General features: G+C 36.3%; 1 protein-coding gene and 1 long non-coding RNA gene across 2 annotated transcripts; both read left to right on the top strand.

Moving 5' to 3' along the window:
* The first annotated feature begins 2,071 nt into the window (after positions 1 to 2,071).
* On the top strand, positions 2,072 to 7,106 carry LOC25502246 (probable phosphoribosylformylglycinamidine synthase, chloroplastic/mitochondrial). The gene is made up of 4 exons (XM_024772667.2): positions 2,072 to 2,218; positions 2,306 to 2,361; positions 2,492 to 2,558; positions 2,664 to 7,106. The coding sequence occupies exons 3-4, from the start codon at positions 2,517 to 2,519 to the stop codon at positions 6,852 to 6,854; spliced, it is 4,233 nt and encodes a 1,410-aa protein (XP_024628435.2). The 5' UTR covers positions 2,072 to 2,218; positions 2,306 to 2,361; positions 2,492 to 2,516; the 3' UTR covers positions 6,855 to 7,106.
* A 308-nt stretch (positions 7,107 to 7,414) lies between these two features.
* LOC120577376 (uncharacterized) lies at positions 7,415 to 11,210 on the top strand. Its single transcript, XR_005643444.1, has 2 exons — positions 7,415 to 7,427; positions 10,670 to 11,210. It is a non-coding gene; the product is annotated as an uncharacterized lncRNA (long non-coding RNA).
* The last annotated feature ends 5,642 nt before the right edge of the window (positions 11,211 to 16,852 follow it).

The following is a 16,852-nucleotide window of genomic DNA, read 5'->3' as shown; positions in this document are numbered from 1 at the left end:
AACAAAATCATCTCGGCAAGCATATGTAGCAGAATGCTTTTAGCATATGTTTGATTTTCCTTTAGGACAGAAAATTTGAAGAGCTTTGCTGTACTCATTAGCATTAGTGACACACACATATTGCAAGATGGAAGCATAAATAACAAGTGATTTTTTTTTAGTCAAAACAAACTTAATTCATTTTATTGGTAATCAAATGATCACTAAACAATGGTACAACCATGAAAATTATAGTGGCTAGTATAGGAATAGGATAATCTAGTTAAGCAATGCGCAACCTGGTTGACTTGTCTCTGGATAAATCCACTATTTAATCAGTGTGCAAACTGAGAATAGACTTGCACTGGTTTACAATATCACCCAGTTCAGTTGTAAAACAGGAGGGACTGTTTATGGCATTCACTACTGTTTTACTATCTGTCACGAAAATAACCTGTTGGAGGCCTTGTGAATGAGCAAGCTGTAGAGAACCGCAGGACCAAACTGTTCGACCCCATACGAATTTGCCCTCAGAGTCTCTAAAACAAAGGCCAATTTTCATAACTCTGTTGGCTGAAAATAAAGTAGATTTGACACTGCATTTGAGAAAACCAGGTGGGGGTTTTATCCATCTGTCACGGGATGTTTGAGTCTCACATTGGTGATGTCTTTGCCGCATGATTCACCATTAGTGAAGTGAATCTCGAACGGTCGTGAGAAGGGATGGAACACATGTAGTTTTATTTCCACACAACTTTGAGTTTCTACATTTCCATAGCCTCCAAAACATCATCATAAAGAGACGTCTGTCCTCATCGAGCATCTTTTTCAAGATTTTGAAGAAAACATCAGCAGAGGACTGGGATGTTCCAGTATTGCTTGCTATAATATGCGAAGATTTCCCCAACATTGCTTTGCTATCGGGCAGATAAGAAAAACATGCTTGCAGTCTTCAGGTTCAGAATCACATAGAATACAAATATCTTCACACTGAACCCGTTTATTGATTAGATTTCCGCGGGTAGGCAAGCAATCATGGAGGGATCACCATAGGAAGGGGCGGACGCATGTAGGAATATGCAGTTTCCAAATTACACTCCAATTGCGTTGAATGAATTCACGAGCAGGTTCAACAATTAGCAATTAGCCTCATACGTAAGCTGTATGAAGACTTGACAGAATATTTTCCATCACTTGACACATTCCAGATACGACAGTCCATGATATCTCTGCTAAAAAGAGGCATTTGAAAAATTGCATCAGCATCAAAAGTATTAAAACTAGCACTCCTCGTGTCATTGTTCCAAGAGAGAAGATCAGAAGACATCAGACTGTGTACTGTCAACCCGAGAAGGTGAGGGTATGGCGAATCTAAGGATCATTCCAAATGTTAATTTTGGAACCATCTCCAGATGTTATTTAAAAAACTCACAATACATAATAAATTTAGATGCATACATATACTATACACACTGTTTTTATTGTTCTTGCATTTTTATTTTGAAAATTGTTAATGATAGTAACGATAAGTTTTATCTCTAGAGTAACTCATCATCTTATGGAGGGAATTATGCTATAAAACCTTGGCATGGACACAATGCAATATCACATTCATAAAAAAAGTTGTGCTTTGTAGAAGTGAGTGAATTGCATTGAAGATATGAATATCAGCTGGGTTTATAAACATGCACTTAGGATTACATTCATCTGAGATGGCTTCAAGTTCATGTATCTACCTCATGTCGTAAAATGTAGTGAGAGTTTATTTTTTCCTTAGTTTTGAAGTGTACTACTAATGGCCAGGCCAGGTCTAAGGAATTTTTCTTACAATTTTTTAACTTAACCAAATGAAAGTTAAAAAGTGGAGTGATAAGGAGGTTAAAAATTCGACTCTCATTTTTAAACATAAACATTAACATTTGTTTGTTTAAAAAAAAAAAACAAATAAAATATTCCATTGTTTGTTTGACCCAAAAAACACTAAAAAGAGCATCTGATTCAGAGAATTTAGGAAAAGGTCCAGAAACAAAGCATCTACAAAAGAAGGGTTTACACTTGCACACATACAAAAAATTCAAAAACCAAACACACCGGTTCGGGTATCAATAAAACCCGACCCGACCCGGAAATTGTTATGAAGCGCCAATTTCTTTAATTCTAGTAGTAACAACACTGTCACAGACTCGCCGCCGCATCCCATCGCTCCTCACTCGTGTCCCCTACGCCGTCTAAGTCTAAGGTATGTTACTATCTTCTTCTTCTCTCCTTGTTTTCACTCTTCACAAACTTTGATTTCTGATTATTTTTTTTCTCTCTGCTTTTACAGAAAATCACTGTGCAACCATCATCTCTGTTACTCTGCACCCACCCTTAGTTCAAAAGGTATAAACTTTATTCATTCATTCTCACCACCAAAATATACTTACACACACCATTGTACACTTCTTTTTACTTCGACTTTTGTTTTACTTCTGTAAGTTGTTTTTTCTCTCTCCCTCTCTCTCTATTTCAGAGCTTCCCAATACTTGATCGAGTATATGGCAGCTGCTGGAGAAGTTGGGGTATCTGAATTCCTTCAGGTTCGACTTTACTTTATTCCCTTTGTTTCAATTACCTTAAAAACAAATACTCTTTTTTTCAATTACTTTAAAAGCAATTGACGGGGTTTATGATTTTGTTTACAGGGTACATGCAGACAAACATTGTTTTTGCTAAAAAAACCTCAGAAATCTACAAGTCAATTGCTTTGGGGTACCCTTTGTAACAGGGGTCGTGTTTCAAGTTCATCTCGAAAATCGTTGAGTTTGAGATGTCAAGCTCAAGAAAATCCAAGAGTTGTGGTTTCTGGGACTGCTGCAAGTTCAGTAGAACAACATTCTGGTTTGGTCGAGAAGCCTTCTGCTCTAGTTATTCATTTTTACCGTGTACCGTTTATCCAAGAAAGTGCAGCTGCCGAGCTTTTAAAGAAAGCTCAAGCAAAGATCTCTAATCAGATAGTGGACTTAAAGACTGAACAATGCTTTAATGTTGGCCTTGGTTCACACCTTTCAAGCGGAAAGCTTTCGGTTCTTAGATGGCTTCTTTCAGAAACATTTGAGCCTGAGAATTTAGGAACTGAGAGCTTTCTTGAGAAAAAGAGGAAGGAGGGTCTGGAGAAAGTTATAGTTGAGGTTGGTCCCAGGTTATCATTTACCACAGCATGGTCTGCCAATGCTGTGTCAATTTGCCAAGCATGTGGTTTGACAGAAGTGAATCGTTTGGAACGGTCAAGGAGGTATTTGTTGTATACAAATGGTGAATTACAAGAACATCAAATTAATGAATTTGCAGCTATGGTGCATGATAGGATGACTGAATGCGTTTATACCCAGAAGCTAACATCCTTTGAAACCAGTGTAGTTCCGGAGGAATTTTATTATATACCTGTCACGGAGAAGGGGAGGAAGGCATTGGAAGAGATTAATCTGAAGATGGGTTTCGCATTTGATGACCAGGATTTGGAATACTACACCAAACTTTTCAGAGAAGATATTAAGCGTAATCCAACGAATGTGGAATTGTTTGATATTGCTCAGTCCAACAGTGAGCATAGCAGGCATTGGTTTTTTACCGGAAAGATTTTTATTGACGGACAACCTATGAATAAGACTCTGATGCAAATTGTGAAAAGCACTTTACAGGCAAATCCAAACAACTCAGTTATTGGCTTTAAGGATAACTCAAGTGCAATTAGGGGTTTCCAAGTAAAGCCATTACGACCAGTTCAGCCCGGTTCAACAAGTCCGTTAAACTTGATAGAACGCATCATGCATATCTTATTTACAGCTGAAACACATAATTTTCCATGTGCAGTGGCACCTCATCCCGGTGCAGAGACAGGTGCAGGAGGTCGCATTAGGGATACACATGCAGCAGGAAGGGGTTCGTTTGTGCAAGCAGCTACAGCTGGTTATTGTGTTGGGAATCTCAACACCGCAGTGCTCTATGCTCCATGGGAAGATCCGTCCTTTACTTATCCGTCAAATTTGGCCTCGCCTTTGCAGATTCTTATTGATGCAAGTAATGGTGCTTCTGACTACGGGAACAAATTTGGGGAGCCGTTGATCCAAGGCTTCTGTAGAACTTTTGGAATGAGACTTCCTAGTGGGGATAGGCGGGAATGGTTGAAGCCGATCATGTTTAGTGCAGGAATTGGCCAGATTGACCACCTTCATATATCAAAAGGAGAGCCTGACATTGGAATGCTGGTTGTTAAAATTGGTGGTCCAGCTTATCGTATTGGGATGGGAGGCGGGGCAGCCTCAAGTATGGTTAGTGGACAGAATGATGCTGAGCTTGATTTCAATGCTGTGCAACGTGGTGATGCTGAGATGGCACAGAAACTTTATCGTCTTGTTCGTGCTTGTATTGAGTTGGGGGATAAAAATCCAATTGTTAGCATTCATGATCAAGGTGCTGGTGGGAACTGCAATGTTGTGAAGGAAATTATATATCCAAAGGGTGCTGAGATAGATGTCAGAGCAATTGTGGTTGGTGATCATACAATGTCTGTTCTAGAGATTTGGGGTGCAGAGTATCAGGAGCAAGATGCGATCTTGGTGAAGCCAGAAAGTCATGAGCTCTTAAAATCAATTTGTAAAAGGGAAAGAGTTTCAATGGCTGTGATTGGAACTATTAGTGGTGATGGACGAGTTGTGTTAGTTGATAGTTTAGCAACTCAGAAGTGTCTCTCAAATGGACTCCCTCCACCTCCCCCTGCTGTGGATCTTGAACTTAAGAAGGTCCTCGGTGACATGCCGCAGAAATCTTTTGAATTTAATCGAATTGTTTATGAGCGGGAGCCACTTGATATTGCCCCCGGGATTACAGTAATAGATTCTCTGAAGAGGGTATTGAGTTTACCATCTGTCTGTTCAAAACGCTTCTTAACAACAAAAGTTGATAGGTGTGTTACCGGTTTAGTGGCACAGCAGCAAACTGTTGGCCCTTTGCAAATTCCCCTTGCTGATGTTGCTGTTACCGCACAGACTTTTACCGACGTGACTGGAGGTGCATGTGCCATTGGGGAACAACCAATCAAAGGTCTGTTAGACCCAACGGCGATGGCTCGGTTAGCCGTTGGAGAAGCACTCACCAATCTTGTATGGGCAAAGGTGACTTCACTTTCTGATGTCAAGGCGAGTGGAAATTGGATGTATGCTGCCAAGCTTGACGGGGAAGGGGCTGCCATGTATGATGCTGCCATATCTTTGTCAGAAGCAATGATTGAACTTGGTATTGCTATTGATGGAGGAAAAGACAGTCTTTCTATGGCTGCCCATTCCGGAAGTGAAGTTGTCAGAGCTCCTGGAAATCTTGTAATTAGTGTTTATGTTACTTGTCCTGATATTACAAAAACCGTGACTCCAGATTTAAAACTTGAAGACGATGGTGTTTTGCTTCATATTGATTTGTCAAAGGGTAAGCGTCGATTAGGTGGATCTGCTCTTGCACAAGCATTTGACCAAGTTGGAGATGAGTGTCCTGATGTTGATGATATACCTTACCTTAAAAAGGTCTTTGAAGGTGTTCAAGAGCTTCTTACTGACGAACTGATCTCTGCCGGTCATGATATCAGTGATGGTGGGCTACTAGTTTGTGCGTTAGAGATGGCATTTGCTGGCAATCGTGGATTTGTTTTGGACTTGAATTCACAAGGCAAGAGCCTTTTCCAAACACTATATGCAGAAGAGCTTGGGTTAGTTCTTGAGGTAAGCAAGAAAAATTTGACTAATGTGATGGAGAAATTGAACAGTGCGGGAGTTTTGACTGAGATCATCGGTCAAGTTACTATCACTCCATCAATTGAAGTTAAGGTTGATGGGGTGACTTGTTTGGAAGAAAAAACTAGTATTCTTAGAGACATGTGGGAAGATACTAGTTTTCAGCTGGAAAAATTCCAAAGATTGGCTTCTTGTGTGGATATGGAGAGAGAAGGGCTTAAACATCGTTACGAGCCCTCATGGGAACTGACATACACTCCTTCCTTCACTGATGATAAGTACATGTCTGCTGCTTTAAAACCTAAAGTAGCCGTGATAAGAGAAGAAGGGAGCAACGGAGACAGAGAAATGGCTGCAGCGTTTTATGCTGCCGGTTTTGAACCGTGGGATGTTACTATGTCAGACCTTCTTAATGGTGTGGTCTCTTTGCAAGAGTTCCGTGGAATTGTGTTTGTTGGTGGGTTTAGCTATGCCGATGTGCTTGACTCTGCAAAGGGTTGGTCCGCTTCCATAAGATTTAATGAGTCTGTTTTAAAGCAGTTTCAAGAGTTTTACAAGCGTCCTGACACTTTCAGTCTAGGTGTATGCAATGGTTGTCAACTCATGGCTTTGTTGGGATGGGTACCAGGACCTCAAGTTGGCGGTGTGCATGGTGCCGGCGGCGACCTATCGCAGCCTAGGTTCATTCACAACGAGTCCGGAAGATTTGAATGCCGCTTTACAAATGTGACAATAAAGGACTCACCGGCTATGATGTTCAAAGGTATGGCTGGTAGTACAATGGGGATATGGACTGCTCATGGTGAGGGAAGAGCTTATTTCCCGGACGAAGGTGTGTTGGAACGTGTTGTTCATTCAGATTTAGCTCCTGTAAGATATTGTGATGATGCTGGTAATCCAACAGAGACATATCCTTTCAATGTGAATGGCTCTCCTTTAGGAGTAGCAGCTATTTGTTCTCCCGACGGAAGACATCTTGCAATGATGCCTCATCCAGAGCGTTGCTTCTTAATGTGGCAGTTTCCATGGTATCCAAAGTTGTGGAATGTTGATAAGAAGGGGCCTAGTCCTTGGTTGCGCATGTTCCAGAATGCTCGAGATTGGTGTTCCTGAGATGATGATCACTTTTTTTTTCTCCTTTTCCTTTGTAATGTTTTATGTTGTTTATGCCTAAAGTTTTTTAGACCAGATTATTAATAACTTGTTTACTGATGGAATATTTGCTGTTGCTATCATATTCTACATCTTTTGAATTTCATTTAGTGCTTTCTAATATATGCTATTGGAAATTCTTTAGAATATTGTTACCTGTTGATTTGTGATAGGTCTGCAGATTAATCAATAAATTCTCTCTTTACTGTTGAATTCCATTTTTGTTGATAGCGTTTTCCCTCACATTTTTCTGCGATTCTTTGTCTGGTTTGTGTCGATCTTTTTGTTCAAGGGGTTCTTCTATTTTGGCGTTTTCCTGTGACATGGAGAATGTGGTGGATGTATTATGTCGAGAGATCTATAATTCTCTGAGGCTATTGGTCGATGTTCCGACAGGAAATTCAAATTTTTTGTCTGCTTGTGGATGCATCGCAGAGAATGTCGAAGCTAGGCTACCCCATTACATTGATATCTCTATTTTATCCCTTTTACTGAAGACTATATAAGGATGTGTTTGTGGTTCGATTGGAGCAGGTATCAATTTTCTGATCTGAATCCACATAAGATTGCTTCGTTTGTTTGTTGTGTTCTTCTATTGAGTTTGGGGTTTGAATCACTGATGGAGAAATCAATTGTATCACTGTAATTACATAGCAGCGCCCTGGGAGTTGCAATGTACAAGATGTCATACTTCTCTGAGGATGTGGGAGGTTCCATCCTTTTTGAACCCTCAACAACCAAACTCAATAGAGATGGTGCTTATAGATGAAAAGGTTAGTAAATTGTTCTGCTCCAATGTTTCGTTTCTTCCATCTTTATTTTTTGGGTTCTTTCATTTGTTTCTTTAATTTTTTTTTTTTTTCTTTCTTTCTTTGTTGTGTGTGACTTTGAACTCTGCTATTTCTCCATATATGCACACTACACTGCACGCCATATGTTTGATAAAATGACATAGTGAATTCTGATCAAAATTAGCATCACCATATGTTTGATGTTTAGTTCTCTGCCTTTATTTTTTATTTTAATCAACATATTTGAGTAATGTTGTAATTGATCATGTTGAAAGTGTGGATGTGAGTTTCATTTCAATGCCATTTTTTTTTTTAGTTTGTTTGTGTTAATTGCGTTTGCGATTTTTCAGCGAAGAGGAAAAGTTCGTGTTTCGAGTGGACGATTCGGAACGGTTGCGTTTGAGTCTGATCCTGATCAGTTGAAAAGTGCTAGAGAAGATATCAAGGAGCTTCTTAGGACTAAGTTCTGTCATCCTCTTATGGTAATTTTCAGTGCTTTTTCTTCGATTTTGTTTAATTTTTTATGATTTTTCTGAGGAAGTATATTGCATTTGATTTAGCGTTTTCTTTGTCTGGAATTGAAGCAGTATAGTGTAAGCTTCAATAAATACATTTTATAAGTCTATACATTTTAAACTTTATCAATAAACACTCTTTTTTATTAGGTCATAGGCCTCACAGGGGCATGATAAAAGATATAATTATACTTACATGCTACAAGATCTATCCTATTATTACTATTTTCCCCTTGAATGCATTATGAGCTTTCAATGACTATTTATATCATTGATTTTCTAACATTTGTTGAATTGCTACTTTTTGTATCTTACATTTTTACGGTTTTTTAGGATGAGATTGTTCTTTATTAAGCAAAAAATACACCATTTTAGAAGCAAAGAGAAGAGGAGGAACAAGTGGCAAAGAAGAAGGTATGGTTGATGTATGTTATTTTGTTCTCAATATACCTTTTCAATGGCATTTTTCAACTGCTTTGGATGAGTTTTATAATTTCATTTGATGTATTAGCTGGCAGTGTGTGTAGGAGATTCAGAGTTAGTTAAAATAAAATAGGTGACATTGGTGGTAACTGTGTGTTATTCAAATTGTCCTGATGTAGTCCAACTATAAATAAAAAAAAATCTGATTTACAACTTTTTTCATATTATGTTCAAGCTAATCCCACAACTCTAATTCAAAATCAGGTCCATAATCCCACAGCTCTAATTCGAAATGAGGTCCACAATGCAAAACATTTGGTTCCAAAATCAATAATGTTTTAGTTGTTTTCAACCTGCATCACTACATTTAAACTTGACAATCTTTCTTTTTAGTTGCTCAAAAAAGGCTAAGTCTTTCTATTTATCTGTACGAAAATGTAAAACTATTACAAAAGAAGTTGCAAAAGCATACTATATTTTTTACTGTTGCTCTTTTATATAATGAACAAAGAAGGTTAATTTTACCTTTGTATCTATTCAAGTGATTTACAACATAATACGGTGTATTTTCATAGCCCAAGTGTTTTACCATTTTTTTAATCATGTTCATTCTTCTTTTGATTTTTTTTTTCACCCGTATTCAATGAAATCAATAACTCTTACAGAAGATAATAGCCATTTCTACTATGTATCGGCATTTCCGGTGGGATCGATTTTTTCTACAATTTAATGTGGTTTTCATGTGGAGTGCCTTTTCTCCCGCTGAGTAAGCACTGTAGTTGATTTTTTTTTGTTTTTTTTTGGATTTTCGGCATGCGACAGGTTTGTCTATGTTCCAGGCCTGGATCTGCTATTTTTCCTTTGTCTTTATCCATACATTCCGTCTTTTAGGAAGAGATCTTTGTACCCTAAATTCTCATGTTTTGTTTTGTTGTGGATGTACTTGCTTTGTGGGTGTCAGGTTTTTCTTCTTTTTCGTCGTTTTGTTCCTGAGATATTTAAGTTTGTCTTGTGGTTGAAATCTCTATACTACCCCCTGCTTGGTCTTTATATACGTATGTGGCTTAGATGTTGTGGTCAATTTGCGCTTCCGTCTTTCATTCTTGGCATAGCTAATGTTTGTGTTGTTGAATTCTTGGGTCTGATATCCAGTTCCAGTTTTGTGATGGAGAACTCCTTTGATTTGTTGTCGGAGGTGTTGCCCGGAAGAGAGGGTTTGGCGTTTTAAAGTCAGGGTTCTGAGGATGTGGGAGGTTCCATCCTTTCTGAATCCTGAACAACCGAACTCAATAGAGATGGTACTTATAGATGAAAAGGTTAGGTCATTGGTTATTGTCTTCATTGTTTTCCATTGGTGTATCCTTTAGTGTATGGCCCTTACTTTTCTGTGCAAACTAGGTTACTTGATTGCGATTGATTTATATCATAGGATTTCATGAATATGATGTTTGCTTCTTATATCTTCTAGAGAAGCTTATATCTTTAAAGAATACAGTGGAAGAATTTTAGAAAGTTCCACTTTTAAATGATCTTACTCTTTTATATTATTTTTTACTAAGTTTGCATTTGATCATATTATGAGGAGTTATGAAAAGTTTCACTGTAGCATACTACACTTCCAGCTTCACAGTATGATTTCCCTCCTTGAATATATTTCAAGATGCCTGAAAAGATACTAAAATGTATTTGAACCATATTTCAATTAAAATAAAATAATGAATGTGTGTGTTAAAGGCAAGATAGTATATATTTGTACTACACTTGATTTGGTTTTCGATGATATAGAGCAAATGATTATAAATATTGATATTGATATACATCAACTTTGGCTTGAGGCAGATTTTTATTTAGGTGGTCAACATGTGTAGATAGTTTAGTATTGAGAAACCTTGATGCTAAGTTTAGCATTAATCAACCTGCATGAGTGGCTGCTTTTGCTATTTCTTTTCGCTATTAGTTGAAGATTATAATTTGAAATAGCGATGTTGTGTCGTTCTTGCTTTGCTTTTTCCCTATTCTATATTATGATTTTTTCCAAATTTGCTAGGAAACCTACATCAAATCATAAAGGAACCATAAGTTGTTATTACTGCTATTGTTGTTGGTTTGCTACTGCTGCTCTAAATGGGAGTCATAACATAAAGTTTTTTCAATCAGATTTTGGGTCATTTTCTTCATGGTAAACGGATGAAAGAGCCAAATGTAGCCGAGTTTATATTAGCACTAGCTGGTGTAAGCAAAAAAAAAAAATGGTTATGGCATGTGCTACTTCAGCAGGCTCTACCACACTAGCTTTAGTTGTTGCTGTTAATCAAATTAGTGGTGGCTAAGTCATTTGCATTGTCGTAAACCATGAAGATCTAAGGGCCTAATTCAATTTCATGGTTGGAAAAGAACAAATACCAATGTTAGACCAATATGAATGAGCATTTTTTTTGCAAATTGACTGTAATCTTAAGAGTTTGACAAATTAAATTATTGTTTTTGTACTGCCTTTGCTTTGGCTTGGTATATTTGGCTATTAAATTCTGCAGTGGTGGCATGGTCTGTTTTTTATGACTGTTTAGTGGAAAAGTGGATTTCATTAACTTAAGGGTGTCTGGTGAATAGATTTATTGTTTTTGTACTATTAAATTCAGTTTGTTATGTTTGGCTATTAAATTCTGCTGCGGTGGTTGTGAAATTGTGTTGTGTTTGCAGATTTTTGTATTATGCATATATTTGATTATGCCTTATTCTCGGGCGTTTTGGTCTGCATCTGTAGCAGTGCACCTGTTATGCCTATTTTGTATATCTATTGCGCTGCAGGAAAGAAGAAATATCAGTTTGCCACTACATCAGCCGGAGGAGTTGCGAGCTTGAATGCGCAACTGTTTTGATGGCCTGATTGTGGCACAAGCCGTGGAAGTTTTTAGCAGTGTTTAGTTTTCTCCTGTCTAGCACAGTCTGGGGAATCTCATGTGGATGCTCATGATGGTTTGTGGTTGGTTTCAATGATTTTTGCGGTGTTGTGTTGTGAGGTATGATGAGCTTTTTATCAAGTTTTGGAGAAATAAGTGGTGCGGGGTTGTGTTAAGCCACTATGAAAGCTGCAGCTGGTGTTCTCTTAGTAGATTCAGAAGGACTGTGGAAACTAAGGTGATGTACAAGAGTATTTGCCGATGTCTTTTTTCTTCTGGTTTTTACCTCTGGTGTGCAAAGTTTTCCCGCTGACTATATTTCATTGGTTTGGCTATTTTAGAGCTCTGATTAGTCGAGTGGGGGCCTTGGTGTTAAATCTCATTGCTTGAAGCAATAGGTAGTTCATTGCATTGGGTGTTTTGCAAGATCATTAGAGACTTATAGCATTAGATTGTTTTGTTTTTTGGTGTATCTCTTCCAGGATGTATTGATCTATTTTGTATGATTTTTATGGGCCATAAGATGTTCCTTGGTCACTGTTGACGCTATTTAATAAAACTCTTCCAATTATCGACCCAAAAAAATATAGAAGATATTCCAAAAACAACTTCAAAAGGTAGGAAATAAAATGTTACATCTTTTTGTATGTTTTTATCATAATTGGTTATTTGTTATTTCTTAAAAAAATATTATTTATTTAGTGGTTTATTAAGTTAATTTTAGATGTTAGTGTTTGATTTTTATAATATTAGTTTTTATGTTTCATGCAATATATTTCAAAACACATTTTTTATGCAGGACATGTGCATTTGATAAACACGTTAAAATTGTATCACTTTATATTAATTAACCAATGTCAATCTCACCCGTGAAACCCATTAATATGGATTAAAACTACGTCATGGAAAAAAGAAAACTATAGGGACCAAAATATGTTACTTTTTTTATGAGAACTAAACAAAACTGACTATGCTTTTTAGGGACTAAATATTTATTTAACCCAGAAAAATGAATATGTTCTAGGAGAAAATTTACCATTCGATTACACGATTGAAATAGAGAATTGATGCAAAAATATTATGTAGAAATTTTTTAAGTTTTAGTATTCTACACTTTGTATCTGTGTCGTGGACACATCATTCATTATGTAGCATGTCGTCAACTATAATGCACATAATATTGTAATCATGTGTCGTGTAGAATCTGAACGACGTGTAGTTAAATGTCGACCGTTTTTCACCCGTGCGTCGCGCGGGCACCACACTAGTAAAACTTTACAAGAGTTCTTAAAAGCACAGGCCTGACACTATTTCATATAACATATCATTATATTGACATTTATTCACTTGCACTTCCAGAAAGTGTAAAATGTCTGGATATGAGATTCAATTTATTGTAAGCATACACTTCTGTAGATAACACTTATCCTCAATTCCTACTAGTCCGTTCAGTTTTTTGTTTTGTTTTGGGATTCATAAAATAGGACTGGTTAGATAACACATAATAAAGTTGATTGATGACAATACTTGATAGACCCTGGAAACTATTTTCATGATTAAATACCCAATTTCATTTTCGAAGTTGCAAGGTGAGTAATACCAAGGATGAATTTGATAATAATTTGGAGCAAGTCTTCCATCTGTAATCTGTTTTGGACAGCTTGGGTGGTCACTTATTGTCCTGATGGCGGTCTTTATTTAGGGAGCTTTTCTATACCATTTATTATTTGATGATGTGCATAAGAATAAATCTTTTTCTGAGTGCGCCGGCTTCAAGGTGATTTCTACTTGGTTATACATCCTTTGTGCTTTCTGCTTGGATTGGTTCTTTGTATTATATGTAGGTGGATTGTGAAATGCTTGTGTGGAACATGATGATAGACTGTCCATTCAGCTTTTGGACAAAACAAGCCATTTTCTTACTATTAATGGTGTGTCCTGCATTGTTTATATTAAGAACAACCACATTAATGGAATATATCTCTTTGCTTAACCAAGTGTGCAGAGTCTATTGTTTCTACTTAGTGCATAAGTCAAGCCTGCTTCTTGCTTAGGAATGTTTAATGTGTTGTGAAAGTTGTGGTCAAAATTATCATAGCCACTAGTAGACTTGGTACACAACTGGTCATTGTTCTATTTATATGTATATGTATTTTATGCTTTGAAAGTTATCTATTGACTGTATGACCTGCTAGTGTTAGCTAGAGTATAAATTGAACATGGTAAGGGACATAACTAAGCAAATTCTGTTTTTTGTTTATGATGTTCTAATGATCAATTTTGTTATTTTCAATTCTCTGTTATGCTGTTTTAATGATCAATTTTGTACCAGATCACTTTTATCATTTTTAATTATAAATCACTACCGATAACTTCAGTAAGCTTAGTTTAAACTTCTATTGAGCAAGGACAATAGAGATGATAATCACCATGTAACGTGTAGTGTAAAAAATTACAATTTCATCTTTGTATTTTTGAATCAACACCGTCTGATCTAGATTAGCAGCACTTGTACCAGATCACTTCGATAATTTTCTATTGGAAATTACTCATGATATTAAAATTTCAGTAAGGTTAGATTTAAAGTTCTATTCGGCAATCACAATAGAGATAATGTTCACCATGAAACAGTGTAGTGTAAAATATTACAATTATGTCTGTATTTTTGAATAATTAAAACTAGTGAAAGAATTATAATCTTTTTCACAATCAAAGGAAAATATTTAGCTGGCGTCTTTACACTTGAATTGACAAAAGTATCCTTAAACTTTATGAATTTTCACCATTATCTCGCACTTTTCTTATATCCTCCCTTCGTCCTCCTTTCCATTATCTGTCTTCTTTTCTAGAGCCATAAGTGATATCATAAGTGATATCATGGAAGAGGCATACGACATAATTAATAACATTTTTTCATAGCATGAAACCTCAAGTTCATTTGTGAATTTTCTCTTAAGATGGTGCTGATTGAGTATTAGATAATGGTAGTAATGTTTTGTGAAACTACATGATTATCAGACTAAATTGAGTATCAAGCGATCAGGTTTATTTTGATACACTCTTCTTGGTTGTGAATTGTTTTCATCTCATTAATTCTCTGTAAAGTTCTACCAGTAATTTTGATTTACTCCTTTGTGTCACTTGGGTGTTACACGTGAGAGATGAGTTCATTATCTTGTAAGTTTAACATTCAGTCTTCTTGTTTTACTCCTCCTTTATACTGAGAAGTTCAACCTTACGGTTCGCTGACTGCTTAATACTACTGTTATCTTACATTTAGGTTTCTGACCTATAACTTAAGTTTACACAAATCTGGAGAAATTAAGAAAGTTATGTGTCTGTCTTCTCTCTTTGTAACTACGATCATTTGATCAGTGACTTCGTTTGAAGAATGATGCTACTCTTGCTTCTTTTACTTGGTTTTTTCTAAAATTAGGTGCTACAGCATAATACTTTTGTACACGTGTCATTTGGTATTCACAGGGTAATTGTTACATGGTTTGGTGTACCACAGAAGTCTCTTTTCTCAATCCCTACTGTTTTATTACCCTATCATACTACTGTTCTCTTACATATAGGTTTTTGACATGTATTGTGATAGTTTATATATTTTGCTGGAGAAATGGGACAGCTTGTGAGGGTCTCTTGTAACATTGATCTGCTGTTCAATGGTTTTTTTTTTTTTTTGCAACTATTTTGTCACACTTCTCCATCAAACTACTGTTTTCTTACATTTACGTTTTTCACATGTAATGTAATGGAGTAGTGGTCAGTTCTGAAGAAATTGAGACAACTTTCTCCTTTCTCTACTTCACTGTACCTTGTTTATTTTACTGTCTGAAGTTGAGAAATTGGAGATGAGTGCTTCTGTTCTGTACTATTTATCTTCTGTCAACTAATTACATGAATCAACAAGTTAAATTTTCAATCTCTGTGAGGCTTAATTTGGCGATCTAATTTAGATGTGAACGTTTATGCTTTCGCGCTTCTTCTTGACTCTTCTCATAAGCTTGGATTTGATTGGCATGGACTTTCTTATTCGTCCTTGGGATATAATTGGTCATCTTTTACTTACATATGTGTTCTTGTTTATGAATTGTTGTCCTAATTGTGTAGAAGCTGGTGTTGATGATTTTGTGTTTCTTTCTGTGTTCAAGTTTTCGTGTGTTTTTTGTATGTTGGGGACGACATAACTTTGATGGAGAGTCTGTCTATAGTTTTCTTTTACTGTTGTGATATTATTTGTTTATGATGATGATTTGGTTATAATTTGGTTATATTTCGTGTTGCTAGGATATAATTTGGTTATCTCTTTAATTTCAGTCTTTGTTTCATAAGCAGCATCCATTTTGTCATTTCCTTTGAGTTTTCTGTGTGGGTGTTACAGGGGGAGTAAGCCTATTAAGTGTATAGCATGCAGAGAGGTTCACTTACTTCCCATTCAGCCTTGGGATGAATAAAACTGGTCATTTTTTCTTACATCTGTATTTGTGCTCTGCTAGAGTTGCAGTTTTTATGTTTTTGTTTCAGGAACATTGAGTATGAAGCATACAAGATTCTAAGGTCTTTAGTCTGCTTCTATCAAGAAGTTTATTATGGACTTGTATTTTAATATGCTTTTATCAAGAATATCACAGGCTCTTCTTTGGTGGATTGGTTTTTCAAGAATTGTTTGTTTATTTTTGGATTATTGGATATAATTCTTCATAATTGGATAATTGAGACATGCGTTTATCCGTTTTGCAGCGAGCTGAAGTCTGGAAGTCCAGATTGTTTTGTGATTGCTGACACAACATATACGAACGGAGAACGGCTTCAGATATAAATTGAATTTCTTCAATGATTCATTATTTATTATTTTCAATTTTGAGCTGTAACTACGAGACGAATTGAACTGTGAACATGGTTTTTCTGCAGCCTGGTTTGTCAAAAAATAACCTGCCATTGTTGATCTGCATCCTCGAGTATTGATATGGTGATTGCTAGTAAATTCTTTTCTTTCCTTATTTCCTTACGAGAAGCATATATTTTACACAATCATACTTTTCCATAATCTTTTTTTACCATTGGTTATAAAGAATTATTTGTGTAATTTTTCAATATAATTCTTCCTTTGATAATTGAGAGATCCGTTTATCCGTAGTAACAGTGAACTGGGAAGTAGAATGTCTTGATTCAACAGAAAGTAGAACAGTTCCAGATAGATAAATTAATTTTCTCCGATGAAGCCTCATTATTTTAATTTCTGAGCTTTGATTGGAAGGTATACCAGAGATAAATGAATTTTGATCATTTTTTCTGCAGAACAAATTGTCAAACTATTGACTTTC

The sequence above is a fragment of the Medicago truncatula genome, chromosome 8, assembly GCF_003473485.1.
Source record: "Medicago truncatula cultivar Jemalong A17 chromosome 8, MtrunA17r5.0-ANR, whole genome shotgun sequence".
Classification (NCBI taxonomy): Eukaryota; Viridiplantae; Streptophyta; class Magnoliopsida; order Fabales; family Fabaceae; genus Medicago; species Medicago truncatula.
The sequence above is the reverse complement of the archived record's forward strand: the minus strand, read 5'-3'. Positions and strand labels throughout refer to the sequence as shown.